This window comes from Mustela nivalis, assembly GCF_964662115.1.
Source record: "Mustela nivalis genome assembly, chromosome: 1".
NCBI lineage: Eukaryota > Metazoa > Chordata > Mammalia > Carnivora > Mustelidae > Mustela > Mustela nivalis.
In genome coordinates this window covers 197107382-197122835 of record NC_139020.1, presented here as the reverse complement: position 1 = coordinate 197122835, position 15454 = coordinate 197107382, and the positions used below count along the sequence as shown (strand labels likewise).

General features: G+C 46.8%; 1 protein-coding gene across 3 annotated transcripts in view; it reads right to left on the bottom strand.

Moving 5' to 3' along the window:
* Positions 1 to 179: 179 nt before the first annotated feature.
* IP6K1 (inositol hexakisphosphate kinase 1) overlaps positions 180 to 15454 on the bottom strand; it is a 62186-nt gene continuing 46911 nt past the window's right edge. For all 3 annotated transcript variants that reach the window (XM_082704522.1, XM_082704524.1, XM_082704523.1), the window contains 4 exons: positions 10594 to 10804; positions 6241 to 6422; positions 3974 to 4149; positions 180 to 3625 (listed from right to left, as the gene is read on the bottom strand). In XM_082704522.1, the coding sequence (XP_082560648.1) occupies positions 3092 to 3625; positions 3974 to 4149; positions 6241 to 6422; positions 10594 to 10804 (1103 nt within the window). In that variant the 3' untranslated portion in view covers positions 180 to 3091. The remainder of the gene's footprint in view (positions 3626 to 3973; positions 4150 to 6240; positions 6423 to 10593; positions 10805 to 15454) is intronic.

Sequence of the window (15454 nt, the reverse complement as noted above, 5' to 3'; positions counted from 1 at the left end):
AGCTAACCATTGGCGGATCCAAAGGCGGAACTGGCGCCAAGGGCGAGGCTTCCTTCCCGACGGGTGCCGGGGTCGGCCACCACACGGCCGCTTCCGGTCCCGCCCCGGAGGGACGGGAGCCGCGGTGGGGCAGGGCCTGTGTCCTGGAAGCCGCGGGACAGCAAAGACGGAGACACACGTCAGTTTCTAGCGGCTTTATTTTGACATAACACGACCTTAGACACAAGCGGGGCGGGCAGCGCTAGGTGCACAGAAAGGGGCGACCCGGTCCAAGGCCCGAGCACCCCTCCCCCGCACGCAAGGTCCCGAGGAGACGCAGGTGGCCCAGCTGCGGCCGGAGCCAAGAGTGGAAGGGAGGCAGGCCTCGGGCGGCGTGGGCGGGTTTAGGCGGCTTCCAGGAAAGAAGAGTAGAGAGCGATTCCTAGAGGCGAGGCCTCACAGTTCCCCGAGAAGTAAAGGAACCAGGTCCTTCCCAGGGTGCTCCATTTTTTTTCCTCATTAAAACTTTTTTTTTTTAAATCGGCAATAACAGAACCAAATTGAACAGCTTTAAAGTTCCAAGCAATCTGCATCTAGGGGGCGTGCACGTGGCCAGATGTGTGCGAGTGAGCAGCGGCTACAGAACTAGCCCAGGCCTTTGGCCCCTGGGGCAACCCCTACATCCACTGCACAGGCCCCGGTGTGGAGGGAGGGTTGGGGTCCCTGGCAAGCTGCTACACTGGTCCCCTTCCTCGTTAAGCACCGCCGGTCCCACCCCCCCAACTAGCCCAGGGGGCTGGTGTCGACTTGGCCCAGGGAAGCACTAGAGAGAGGGGTCACTTGAGCGCCCCAACCCGTGATCCCGCGTTGCACTTTGGTCCCAAGTTGGGGTTTGGGAAGGCAGAGCCTGGCAGGGACAGGGCTCTCTGGCAAGGAGCAGGCAAAAAGAGTAGAGGCAGTGTGTGTGTGTGTGTGTGTGTGTGTGTGCGCACGCACACACATGCCCACCACCCACCAGATAACAGAGCTGGGTCTCCAAATATCAAAAGTGCTGAAAAAAGGGTTCCTGCCCTGATGGAGCAGCAGCGAATCTCAGGCCCTTCTGCTCTTTTTAGTGCCAGGAAAACACTGGATAGTGGATATAGTCTCTCTCACTAGGAAGAGCAGAACAAGGCAGCATCTGCTCCCAAAACATAGGAACTCAGGAGGCACAGCACATCCCCAGGCTGGAGAGGTTCAACTAAAGGGGGTCCCAAGTGGCCCCTGACTCTGTCTTAGCCTCTGCCCTGCCAGGAAATGAGTCTACACTAATGAAGAGCCACCGCCCCTATGGCTGAAGCCACAGAATGGTACAGGAAAAATGGTCATTACTGACCAGAAACAGGCAAGCTGTCCCTCCCAGCCCCAAGGAATGGGAACCTGCCCACCACTGGCACCAGGATCAGAGGGCCGAGAGAGAGAGATGGGATCCATCAAGGAGCCCATTTAAAATGTGTGAAGCTGCATCTCTAATGACTCAGAAAGTAGTCCACCAGTTCCAAGGCCTCTTAGGCTGACAGGCTTACCTTTAATGCCCAAAGACATGCCCAAAGTGACAATGACAGTGGCCCTAAGCTCAGAGGTGAGAGCACTAACCCTGGCAATGGCTAGATGAGTACAGTGTCACCTCCTGGCCACATGTTCGAGGTGGCAGATCTCTGTGCCATTAGGGCCAGCAGCAAAAATGATTAAAACCACCAGAAAGGTCACCCCCTTGGACCTTCACTGTACCACTGTCAGCGTGGGGCAAGGCTACACGCCAGGCCCACAGAGAAGGTGCTGGGTCATCCAGGAAACACCTCCTACAATTCACTTGCTACCAGTTCTTTGTAGAAAGGTAGCACCCCTTGACAACAGGCACAGGGCCAAAAGCTCACCTCAGAAATGGCATGACACAAATCAGTACTTACTAATAAACAAGGCTACAGCCCAGGAAAAAGATCCCAAGAGACAAGGGCTGGCAGATGGACAAATGGACAGACTGATGGATCCCAGGACTGATGAGACCAAACTCATTAGCAGAATCTGGACACCTGCAACCCAAGGTCCAAATAATGTCCCCATGATCCCATAAGCTTAAAGCTCTCCCTCACAAGACTGGAGCTCCTCACCGTGGGCTGCTGCCTTGAGCTTAGCCTAGGGAAAGGTGACACCCTGAGCGGACCACAGCCCTTGAGCCCTGGGAAGGGCAACCTATCCAGAGGCAGCACAGCTGCCCAAGCTAGAGGAAGGAGACTCCCACCCACAGCACAAGAACTGCAAATACTGTCTAGGCCAGAGCCACCGGAGGCCCTGAGGCCTGCTGGGACACTGATTCTCCTCGGCAAACAGAGCAGGTACCCTTCAGTGGGGCAAGGAGTGGCTTCCTCAGGCAAGGGATCTTGATAAGAAAGGCTGGCTGGGGTGTGCAGGCAGGAAGAGGAGCAGGTTCAAGTGCCAAAGAGTGCCTGGGGATCCCAGGGCCTGCCCTCTGCCATAAGCTGGTCTCAGCCCAGCTTCCTCATGCCAACGTCAGAACCAAGGACGGGTCCAGCAATGTGCAATTGGCCCTGTGCTACCCGGGGGGCATGTGTTAAAAAGCTGGCTGATGCCTATGCCACCAGACTAGAAAGTCCCCCAACAGATGGGCACCCAGTCCTCTACTGGTAAGGAACAAGGGATGAGTGAGCACAGAGGGGCCCTGCACCAGCCCAGGGCTTCACCCTAAACCAGCAAGACCCCGCAGCCACAGACACCAAAGACCTAGGCAAGAGAAACCAATGTCCAAGGGTACCCTGTCCCTGCTGCCGAGCCCATCCACCAGGGGGACCCTTTCCTTCCTAAGTCAGCCTGGACACAGCAGTCAGAGCCGTAGAGCTAGAGGAGCCTGGCTGAGAGGATGTGTGTTGTGCCCTCCTTCACTTTATATATACGGATTCCAGGCTACAGCTAAAAACATTTCTTTTAGTTTACACCAAAGAGAAATATAACCCTTTTAAAAGCAAGTCTGTGTGTCCTCACGGCGAGTTCAGTCAGAGCAATGGTCCCTGCCTGCGGGTGGAGAGGAAGGGGTTCTGGGGGCCCAGGGCTGGGCCTACTGGTTCTCGTCCCGCATCTGTTCCATGATGCTGATGAGGTTCTCCAGGCCGAACACATAGCCTCGGTCCGGCCCGTCATGCACGGTGGGGTCATCCCGGAAGCCCTTGAACGTGCTGTGTGCAAAGTCGATCATGCGGACATCCACCTTGGGTGGAGAGGAGGGGCCAGCCTCAGGGCTGGTGCTACTGGGGCTGGTGCTGGGACCACAGGGCGGCGCCCCCTCAGAGAGCCCTGTATCCAGGTGCTTGAGACGCATCTCTGCCCGGCGGTCCAGGAAGGACTCTGCCCGGCACTCCCTGCCATCATAGATGACAAGCAGGGAGCTAGAGTAGAAGCGGTAGGAGGCCTGCCGCTCCAGCACAGCTTTCAGGCCCCGCAGTTTGCTCAGGATGGGCTCAAAAAGGTCACGCCTCAGGTCCAGGCCGTTGTGCAGGTACTGATAGAGGGCGTTGCGGAAGCCTTCAATGGAGAGCCCGCGGCCATAGTACTTGTTCCTGCAGAGGTAATGCCCTGTATCCAGCTGGTACACCTGAAAGCCCAGGAGACAGAGCGGGTGAGCACCAGGAGTCTGAAAGTCTGATGACCTTCAGGTGGCCTGGGCAGGCACTGTCTGGAAAGTACTGACCAGTCTGACTCATCCCAGTGTCAAGGCCACAGGCTCTCACAGAGGCTCTGGATCTGGAGCCCAGACTAAGGTCAAAGGGCAAGGCCAAGAGGGGTCAGGGAACCCTGTGGAGGCTCCTGGGACTCACCCTCTCGGAGGAGATTCTGGACCACTGTGGGCCAGGAGGACACCTGGCAGGGGGAGCAGGCAGGTACGTGGGCCACCCAAGCCCCACAGGTGGCGGCAGCGAGGCTCTCACCAGGGGCAACTCACCTGCATGCCACAGACCCTGACACCCAGTGAGGCTGACGTACTCTGCTCGCACTTCCTCATCTGCCGGGCTGCCTTCTCCGCGGATGCATCATCCCCGTGCTGCCGGGTGCCCATCTTCAGGTCCAGCACACAGGGGTACTTGAAGTGGTGCACCACGTTCTCAAGCAAGAGGAACTCTGGGCCATGGTCAAGGAGATTAACAGCCACACTCACCACCAGCCCCAGCCAGGAAGCCATGACCAAATTTTTCTATTAAAGGGGCATTCTCTTCTAATGTGATCTGTATTCACCTCACAAACTCTCAAATGTAGATGTCACACCACTGGCTTACTCCTTCTTTTCAAAAATTTTTTATTGTAGCAAAATATACATAACATAAAATTTACCATTTTCACTATGTTTAACTGTACAATTCAGTGGCATTAAGCATATTCACATAACTGTGCAACCACCATCACCAGAACTTTTTCATCTTCCCAAACAAAAACTAGAAACTGTACCCACCTCTCCCATTCCTCTTCAGACCCCCACCCCCAGTAACTACCATTCTATTTTCTGTCTCTAGGAATATGACTATTCTGGACGCTTCATATTTGTCCTTTTGTGTCTGGCCGTTTCACTTAGTAAAAATGTTTTCAAGTTTTATCCAATTTGTGTGTAGCATGTGACAAAATTTCATGCCTATTTATGGCTGAAAAATATTCTGTGATATATATATATATGCCAAATATGCTGATACCATCAATTTTTTTCTGTTTTATTCTGTCCTGCACAAACAAACTAAAGAAGACCTGGAAGATTCGCATATATCCCTGGCACCAGCAGTAAACCAAGGTCCTACAAAAGTCACACCCCACCCAGGTCTAAAAGAAATAAGGAAGACATCTTTGCAGCACTACTACAAACATGAGAAATCAGGATTATCATTCCTGAATAGAAATCTTAGAAAAAGGTGGATTTTAATTTCTATCCTGCCTTTTTCTGACTAAACTTCAAACCAGTAGACTACATATTTAAACTTGTCCCTGGTATTTCTAGAACCTTCTGCTTAAAATGCCACTATGGTCCTGGCTGGCTGACATTTATACACATGTCCTCATTTACATCTACTGTCTGCAACCATCTTGGATAAAGGTACAGCTTTGTCATGTCTGTCAGAAGTCATCGGGACCACAGCCTGGACCTCACTTCCATACTGGGGGACAAGAAGCAATCACATGATCTTGGATGGTAAGATACTTGGCATCACTTGACGATGAACATATTAACATCTTCTAATTCTTTATAAAGAATAAATTACAGAAAACCATTAAATTGGTCTTTAATTAATTTCATCACCTGCTATAACCTATAAAAAGTAGCAATAAAACTTAAAAAGGGCCACAGGAACACCTCACAGTGCCAGAGAGCATAGGCTCTTGAATCCTACTTTGGCCATTCACGGGCCTGGGCACAGCACTTAATCCCCCTGTGCTCCAATCTCCTCATTTATAAATGGGCTTCGTTAACACTTCCTCCCTCAAGACAGTTCTGAAAACAGTAAAGAGAGTGGGCTCAGCACATTTCCCCTCAGTTTCTCAGTATTAGTTCTTCACAGTCTACTGCTTCAATCACCATAAACGATCACCAGAATTCGCATTTTATAATACTTCTTTACTTTTACCATCTTAAAGACTATTACATATTGTTCAGGTATGGTGTTTATCTTAGACAAAAAACAAAAACAAAAACAAAACCCACTTACCACTTTGTCATAATTACTTTATCGTAGCCACTTTGTCATAATTACTTTTTAGGAAGGGAGAAACTGTGTGTGCACATGCACACACACACATGCAGATCCCTGATTCTAGACATGCACTGATACATACAGTAACCACTGAGCACATCTAACCATTTAAATTTAAATAAATGCAAAATTCTCTAATTCTATAATTCAGTCAGCAAGCATGTTTCAGTTACTGGGTGTGGCCAGTGGCTACCATACTAAACACAGATACACACACCTTCACTGTCCCAGAAGGTTCTGCTGGACAGCACTCTTCTGAACTGCCAAGTTAAAGCTTCAGGCTTACCAGTTCGGAAAGGCAGGAGAAAACGTGTCAATAAAACAAAGAAGGACAATGAGCCTATGAAAAAGGATGATGAGAGCAAGATGTGCTCCCAGACAGAGAGGGCCACGGGCCTGGTGCTAGAAGGTGTCCTGACACAGGACCAACCCATGGTCCCAGCAGAGGGCACTGTTGAAGCCTTAATAACAAGGATACTGTAGAGCTTTCGGTCCTTGGACTCGGAGCGCATGCGGCTCAGCTGTTGCTTGTGACAGCGCAGGCTCCAGGGATTGTGGCTGATCTTCTCAGAACTCAGACCACTGTTGCCGTCCAGCATCTGGAAAGGGACATCCGAGTGGCTGTGGAGCTCCACCTTCGGACTCTTTGCCTCCTGGGAGCTAAGAAGGAAGAACAGGACACAATGCTGAGGGGCTCAGACAAGTCACCCTCTGGAGTCTCGGTGCACAGGGTGAAGGAGGCCTAGATCAGGTCTAATCCGCCACCCATGGCCCCTGCTGAAGGGTGGCACAGGGGTCCCGGATGCATGAACGCACTGAAAGGGAGTCATGAGTATATTTATACGTGTGTCTCTGAAAACGGTCTCAAAAATAACTCTTGGCATCAAGTTATGTGATGAGGATACCACTCCAGATCCATCAGGAAGGCTATTCGAAAAATCAACTGGAACAAATGTTGTAGAGGATGTGGAGATACTGGAACCTCCACACGCTGCTGGAGGTACTGCAAAATGGTGCAGCCGCTGTGAAAAAGTCTGGTGGTTCCTCAAAAACACCAAATGTAGAATTATCATACGATCCAGCAATTCCACTCCTAGGTATGTACCTAAAAGAACTGAAAAAAAGGAGCTCAAACAGAAACTCAACGCTCTGTTCACAGCAGCACTACCATAAACGAGAGATGGAAACAACCCAAGTGCCCATCAGAGCATGAATGGAAAAGCCAGGTGTGCCAGACCCACACCGCAGAGGAACATTTGGCAATAAAAAGGAAGGGAATTCTGACACAGGCAACCTGGATGGACTCTTGCTAAAACCGTCTTGCTAAGGGAAATAAACCAGACACAAAAGGAATACTGTAGGAATCCACTCGTCTAAGGTAACTGCACATTCACAGAAACAGAAAAGAGAACAGCGGTTGCCAGTGACTGCGGGGAAGGGGAGTAGAGAGCTATCGAACAGGTATGAAGCTGCTGGAGATGAAAAGGAACCCTGGAAATGGACAGTATGAAGGCTGCACAAGAGCGTGCATGTATTTAATACAACTGAATGAAAGGTGAAATGATAAAATGATAGGTGTACTTTACAATTTTAAAAAATACAAAAATTGATGAATGCACAGTTTTATACTTAATAAATACAGGGTGGAGCCTGGGATGCCACTGTCGAGGACAAGAGCAGCCATTCTGTTTGTGTCCACGTCTACAATCAAATTTTTTTTTTAAGATTTATTTATCTGATAGACACACAGCGAGAGAGGAAACACAAGAAGGGGAGCTGGAGAGGGCAGAGAGCCCGATGCGGGGCTTGATCCCAGGACCCTGGGATCATGACCTGAGCTAAAGGCAGAGGCTTGACGACTGAGCCACCCAGGTGCTCCTACAAGCAAATTTTTAGTAAGATCTAAAAAAGCACATCCTGACAATGTCTGCGTGCCGGGGTGGCCGCAGACCCGGGAAATGGCAGAGCAACTCCACAGCTCAGAGCAGCGGCGAAGCGTGGCAGCGGTATCAGATGCCAATGTCCTCTCCTACCACTGCCGATGCTCTAAGTTACGCAGGACTGCGCTAACCACCAGGCCCAGTATGTACTGGAAATGCAGACGCTCCCTGACAGGGTGGCTGGGCGGGCTGGGTGAAGTGGCTGAGAGACACGGGCAGACATTCCCATTCTTTCTAACCAGAAGTAGAGGAGCCACCGATGCCTCTCAGCATGACCAAACACTCATGTCCTCCTGGGGAGGGCACGGCTGAGGCCATTCATGAATGCCTTTTTTGTGATCCCCTTTAAGAAACAACAAGGTGAAGATGCCTGGGTGGCTCAGTCTGCTTTTGGCTCAGGTCATGATACCGGGGTCCTGGGATCAAGTTCAGCATCAGGCTCCCTGCTCAGCGGGAAGTCTGCTGCTTCCTCTGCCTGCCACTCCCGCTGCTTGTGCTCTCTCTGACAAATAAAATTTGAGAGAGAGAGAGAGAGAGAGAGAAGAAAGGAAGAAAGGAAGAAAGGAAGAAAGGAAGAAAGAAAGAAAGAAAGAAAGAAGAAAAGAAAAGAAAAGAAAAGAAAAGAAAAGAAAAGAAAAGAAAAGAAAAGGAAAGGAAAGAAAGGAGGGAAGGAGGGAGGGAGGGAGGGAAAAAGAAAAAAGAAAAAGAAACAACAAGGTTTACTCAGCCGCCAAGGAAACCCAAATAAGTTCTCCCCATGCCTCTTGGCCTCAGCCTTGGTGCTACAGCTCTGGCTCTGGTGAAGAAGCAAGCCCCACTCCTGGAGGTAACTTAGAGCTCCTGCGAACTGAAGTCAGATGCAGGTCTACTTTGATGTTTTTCTATGTACACTGGCTTTTCACCAGATGATTCATGAAGCAACTTCTGTATCTCTAGAGAACAAAAGAAAGCCCACTCTAAAGAGCTGCTGAGGGAAAGGCATCAATGCCAGCTATGGGCTTGAGGACTTGGGGAGCACTCCTTGTCACTAAGCTTGGGTCCCACAATCATCAGTGAAGAGGAAGCCCTTTGGGAATGACAAGGAAGCCCTGAAAAAGTGCTTCTGCAGACTGGAGTCTATTTTCCACGAGAATACTTAACACTTGGAGACCCTCCTCAATGGGTGTGAAGGCCTCTCCTTGCATTAGAGATGCAGAGCAGGCTACACAGGGCCCCTGGCTGAGGACACGGGAGATGACACATCACACACTCAGCCGGAGTCTCGTGGGGTTCTGTGCTCCTCCATGTGATTATGTCCTCTTCCAGCGATGGGAGCGGGGAGAGCTGGAAGGCCCCAGGCTCACAGCTTCAGGAGCCAGGGTGCACAGCATGTGCTGCTGAACTGATGTGATGTCAGAGTTAAACTATGTGCTGCTACAGCTAAGAAAAGTCCCAAAACCAACTTCTAAGTTGAATCACAGATCTTAATCAATGAACCTTTGTTTTGAGTGAAATAATATACTTTAAAAAAATTTTTTTAAGTAATTTCTATACCCAACATGGGGTTTGAACTCCCGACTGCGAGATCAAGAGTCACATACTCTACCGACTAACCAGCTAGGAGCCCCAAAATTAAATATAAAGTAATTTAATCATACTATTTTGACTTGACTTTGTTCCAGGAAGCTCACATCATTTTTAGTTTAATTTGTCTTTTAATAATTCAGTGGGTTTTAAAAAAATATATTTTCACAAAGTTATAAAATATCACCACTATCTAATTTTTAGGACATTTCATCACCCCCAAAACAATCACCATTAGCAGTCATTTCCTATCCTCCTCTCCCCCTCAGTCTCTGGCACCCACTAACCTGCTTTCTGTCTTGTGCATTTGCCTATTCTAAACACTGTCTATAACTGGAATCCCATAATACATGGTTTTTGTGATTAACTTCTTTCACTTAGCACAGGTTTTCAAGGTTCATCCCCATTGTGGCCCGTATGAGTGCGCCATTCCTATTTATGACTGAATAACAGTCAGCCTTTATTCATCCTTTCATCAGCTGATGGACACTGGGATTACTTTGTTTGGCTGTTAGGACTACCATTACTATGAACATCTCTTCACAAGTTCCGTGTCTGAATGTATTTTTTCAATTCTCTTGGTACAGCTGCTATTCCCAGGAGTGGAATGGATGGGTGTAACTTTCTAAGAAGCTGTCAAATACCTATTTCCCAGGGTGGCGGTACTAGTTTACATTCCCGTCAGCCATTTAAGAGGGTTCTAATCTCTCCACATCTTCTTCATCAACACTTTTATTGCCTGTCCTTCTGATGACAGTCATCCTAGGGGAGTTCACATTTTTTGCATAAAATATTCAGAAACATAATTATTTGTAGACTGTTTTCCTAACCTACAAGGAAAATAATTTCCAATGCAATAAACTAAATTTTAGGTGCAGGGAAAGGGTTAAGAGCTGACCTCAGTGTCTCAGAGAGGTCAAAGAACCTCTTCCAGAACTCTTAAAAACACTAGTCCGGACACCCTCTCACTGCACTTGGGCAATCCTACAGGTCAGAAAGCAGATGCAGCCTCACCGTGGACTACAGCATTTCAATCTCACATGTGAGACAATGACAAAGCTGGAGGACACAGAGCACGAACGGCGGGGAGTCCTTGCTTCCAAAGAGCTGAGAGACCTTCACTCTGTCTTGGCGAGCTCCATCCATCCTCAGAAGGCAGCATCACTGGGGTGATATGACACGCCCGGGTGGGTAGCCAAAGAACACCAGCCATCTTCCCCCAACCTTGAGCCCTACTTCCCTGGGGTGTATCGAGGCTCTAGAGAGGCCTTGGGCATTTGTGCTGCTTAGGACCACATGTCCTTCGGCCCTGCTCACCACCCCCTTACCTCTCGGAGGTTTCAAGGGACAGGCTGGCTTTCTCCTCCTTGTGGTCACTGCCACTGCCTGACCGGTGCAGGCTCCGGCGGGAGTGTTTGCGCCGAGGTTGCTCCCGCTCTGGTGTGTCATCCTGCTCCACAGTCTCACTTTCCACATAAGGGTACGCCACCAAGTTGATGTAACCATCACTGTCTCCCTCAAAACAGACAGACACCACGCCTGTTGAGAAAAAGGCAGCTAGTCAACAAATGTCTACACAGGCTGGGTCTATGCAGCACAGACTGCCTGGTACTTGCTGTCCCACAGCACATCACCTGCCCTGAACCAACTGAAGATCAATGTAGGAACAATGACCAACACACACCTTTCCAGAACACAGCTGACCACTCGTCCCAACTCAGAGGCTGCTACTTAGCCTTTGATCGTGGATAGATATGTATGTCTTTCCCGCACTCTTCTCTAGCCCTGGCACTTCCAGTGACTGACTTCTGTACCACTCAGAACTGTGTGCATTGGAGACACCCACACCTGACAGGACTTAACCTTCTCCTTATTTAACTACTCTGTGATCCTGCCATTTCCTATGTCAGTAACTTGATCTGTTTCCTTCAGTTCTGTGTTCCACCTAGAGAGACTTAAGACTTCTCCCTGCAAAACAGTCCCCAAAAGAAGTCTTCTGCCCACACTGAGCATCAGGCTCCTCTAACCTCACCAGACAAAATTTCCGTCTCACAAAACCACCGGCACTCCTAAATTGAGACACCTTTCTGTTCTCCCTGCTGTACTCAGGCAAAAGAGTTTACTGTGTCCATTTTTTATCAAACAGGCTGTTCATAGTTTCTTCTGTATCATTACCAAAAAAGAGGAGTTTTTAAAAAAAGAGAGAGAGAGAGAAAGAAAACGGAAAGAGAGAAAAGGAAAGAAGAGAAGAGAAAGAAAAGGAAAGAAAGAAAAGAAAGACAAAGAAATCAAGAAAAGAGCCCAGGAATACCTGGGTGGCTTGTCGTTTAAGCATCTGACCTCAGCTCAGATCATGATCTGGGTTTCCTGGGATCCCGCCTCTCACGTTGGGCTCCCTGCTCAACAGGGAGTCTGCTTGTCCCTCTTCCACTGCCCCTCCACCCAGCTTGTGCTCTTTCTCACATAAATAAAATCTTTAAAAAAAAAAAGGAAAAAAGTCCAGACTGCCCGTCATCTAACTTCCACACCCAACCTTCTGTCAGCTACATTTCTCCTTTCACACTTTACGTACAGAGTTGGCTCTATGATCGCAGCATAAGTGAGAAGCATTTATATAAATAAGTCAACATGCCAGACCAAGAATACCCTTCTCTTTGGCCCATATTCCTTCTCCAGGTAGGCACTGCCTCACTCCCCGAGCCCTTTTAGAAAAAATTCCTGAAACATTAAATTGATTTTTTCTTACATTCTTACTACACTGACTGCCCAACGTATGCTGCACTTCAGTAGGCCTCACCCCTGCACCCTGGCTGCTTTACAGACGGCTGTCTCTCCTGCAGGTATTCACCTCTGTAACCTCCTCTCTGTCTTCATTCACTAGAACCTCAACTGTTCTGGCCTGAATGCCCTCTGGTCTTCAAGCTTCTCAGGTCTCCTGGGCTGCTCCTTATGCTCTGACCTAGAGGGTCCTCTAGGCCTGCCATACAGCTGTTGTGCTGACCAGTGTGAGGGTCGCTCCTTTTATCCTTCTATGGTCCTCTACTTCTCCCCACTCCTCGTTTACTCCTTACTTGAGTGGAAAACATCTTCAAGTAACTTTCTAAGGAAGGGTAGTCAGGTCAATTCTGAGTCCTTTGCAGGACTTTATTCTGCTCCAACACCTGACTGACTATAAAGACAAAATTCTATATAGTCTGTAAATAAAGACATTTCTACTTCTTCCTTTCCAACTGGAATGCATTTTATTATTTCACTATCTGGTCTAACCACACTGGCCAGAACCTCCAGTGGAAAGCATGAATATCCTTGTCCCGTTCTTGATCTTAGGGGGCAAAGCAATGGTTTCATCATTACGATGCTGACTGGAGGTTTTTCATAGATGCTGTCAGTCAGGCTGAAGAATTGTCCTTCTATTCCTAGTTTGCTGCTGCTGTTCTATGAAGCAAGAACTGATGTTGGGGGGAAGCCTAGGTGGCTCAGTCAGTTAAGCATCTGCCTTTAGCTCAGGTCATGTTCATGGGGGTCCCAGGTTCCTAGGATCAAGCCCCATATGGAGCCCGCTTCTCTCTCTCCCTTTGCCCCTCTCCCAGCTCTTTCTCTCAAATAAATAAAAATCTTAAAAAAAAAAAAATGGATGTCAGATACTATCAAATGCCTTTTCTGAATCTGCTAAGACAGATGTATGGACAGTTTTTCTTTTTTTAGATTATTAATATGGAAATTCATTTAACCTCTGAATGTTAAACCTACCCTGTATTACTCAGATAAACCCTACCTGGTAATGATGTATTGTCCTTTTAACATGTTGTTGGACTCAATCAACTAAAATTTTATTCAAATTTTTTTACATCTAGATTCATGAGGTCCATTTATGTTCTTACAGTGGCCTTGCAGACTATTCTCTTTAATTTAACATATTCTTTAATTTTGGGGGAAGAGTTTCTGTAGAACTACTCTAAGTATTTCTTTCTTAAATATTTGGCAGAGTTCATCAGTGAAGCTGTGTGAGCCTGGAGTTTTAGAATGCAACCTCAATTTACTTGATAGTGCTATTCAGAGTCTCCATTTTTTTGTGAGAATTTTCATAGTTTGTATCATTCAAGAAACTGTCTCTTTCACCTATGTTGTAGAAGTTACTGGGATAAAGTTTTTCATAATATTCTTTTACCCTTAAACATCAGTAGACTCTAGTGACAACCTATCTATCATTTCTAATATTAGACATTCATGTATTCTCTTCCTGATCAGTCTAGCTAGAGATGTTCTAAAAAAAAAAAAAACAGGCTTTGGTCTTTGCTTTTTATTGATTTTCTTAATTTCTGCTCACTTTCTTACTGAATTGTCTTTTTTATACAGATCTGCATTAATTTAGATATATAAATTCTGGAAACTAATTTTTGGTCAGTCATATTTGTTGTAAATATCCTTATCCATTTTCTTTGAAGTCGTATTTTGATAAACGTAAGCTTTAAATTTTTATATGTCAAATATATCATTATCTCCTTTGATTAGCTCTTTTATTTTTGTCTTGCAGGCTCATCTGAAGCTACACTAGAAATCTGTCCTGCTGAGGCACATAATTTTGAGTTCCCTGACAGACCACTGGCAGACACAAGAGCACCTACTACCGGAAGAAACGGCTGTGCTGTACGTAGGCCAGGAATAAGCTCTACCAAGAGTAGATGAGACCTGGTAATTAAAAGACCCATGCAATCGACCATTAGATTAAGGAAAAAATATTTTTGATTCTGAATTTTTTAAATATCATTACTCCCACCTAGGTAGAATGCAGAATGAAAATGAAAATCGGCAGGGAGCCTGCTTCCCTCTCTCTCTCTCTGCCTGCCTCTCCATCTACTTGTGATTTCTCTCTGTCAAATAAATAAATAAAATCTTTAAAAAAAAAAAGAAAGAAAGAAAGAAAATGAAAATCAATGGTCTTAGAATTCATCTGATGTAAGCCCTTTCTTGTCATTTGTAAGACTAATTTCAACAGACACTAACGATCACATCTAATGAAGGTTTTATTTTTTATAATATATTCTTAAAATCTATAGGAAAAAATATGTAACAGAAGTTTATCATTTTAACCATTTTTAAATGTACAATTAGTGGCATTAAGCACATTCACAATCCTGTATATGATTTTCTTTCTTTTGTTTTTTTTTAATTTATTTGACAGACAGAGATCACAAGTAGGCAAAGACGCAGGCGGGCGGGGGGGGGGGGAGAGGAAGCAGGCTCCCTGCTGAGCAGAGAGCCCGATGTGGGGCTCAATCCCAGGACCCTGGGATCATGATCTGAGCTGAAGGCAGAGGCTTTAACCCACTGAGCCACCCAGGGGCCCACGTATATATTTCATTATCTACTTCCAGAACTTTCTCATCACCTTAAAGAAAAAGTCTATACCTATTACATAATAACCCCCTTTCTCCCTCGCCTGAACCCCAAGTAACCTCTAACTTACTCTGTTTCTACAAATAGGCCTACTGCAGACATTTCATAGAAATGGAATCCTATCATTCTCGTCCTCTTGTGCCTGGCTTATTTCACTTAGCATAATGTGTCCAAGATTCACCCATGCTGTAGCCTATATCAGAACTTCATTTCTTTTTATGGCTGAATACTATTCCATTGTGAATATATATCACATTTGTTTATCCATTCATCTGTGGTGGACACTTGAGTTGTTCCCACTTTGGGCTATTGTGAATAAGGCTTCTGTGAATATTAGCTTATAAGCATCTGTTTGAGTCCCTGTTTTCAATTCTTTTTTTTTTTTTTTTTAAGATTTTATTTATTTATTTTGAGAGAGAGAGAGAGAAAGTTTTTTTTGTTTTTGTTTTAAAGATCCTGTTTATATTCTTTTGGGTACACAGCTAGGAGTGCAATTGCTGGATCATATGGTAATCCTGTTTAATTTTTTTTTTTTTTTTAAGATTATTTATTTATTTATTTATTTGGGAGAGAGAGAGAGAGAGAGAGAGAGATTAGGGGAGAGAGAGGCAGGCGGGCAGAGGGAGGGAGGAAGCAGGCTCCCCACTGAGTACAGAGCTTGAGGCAGGGCTTGATCACAGGACCCTGGGATCAGGACCTGAGTGGAAGGCAAAGCCTTAACAGACTGAGCCATCCAGGAGCCCCACTGTTCAACTTTCTGAGGAACCACCAACCTGTTTTCTGTAGTGGCTG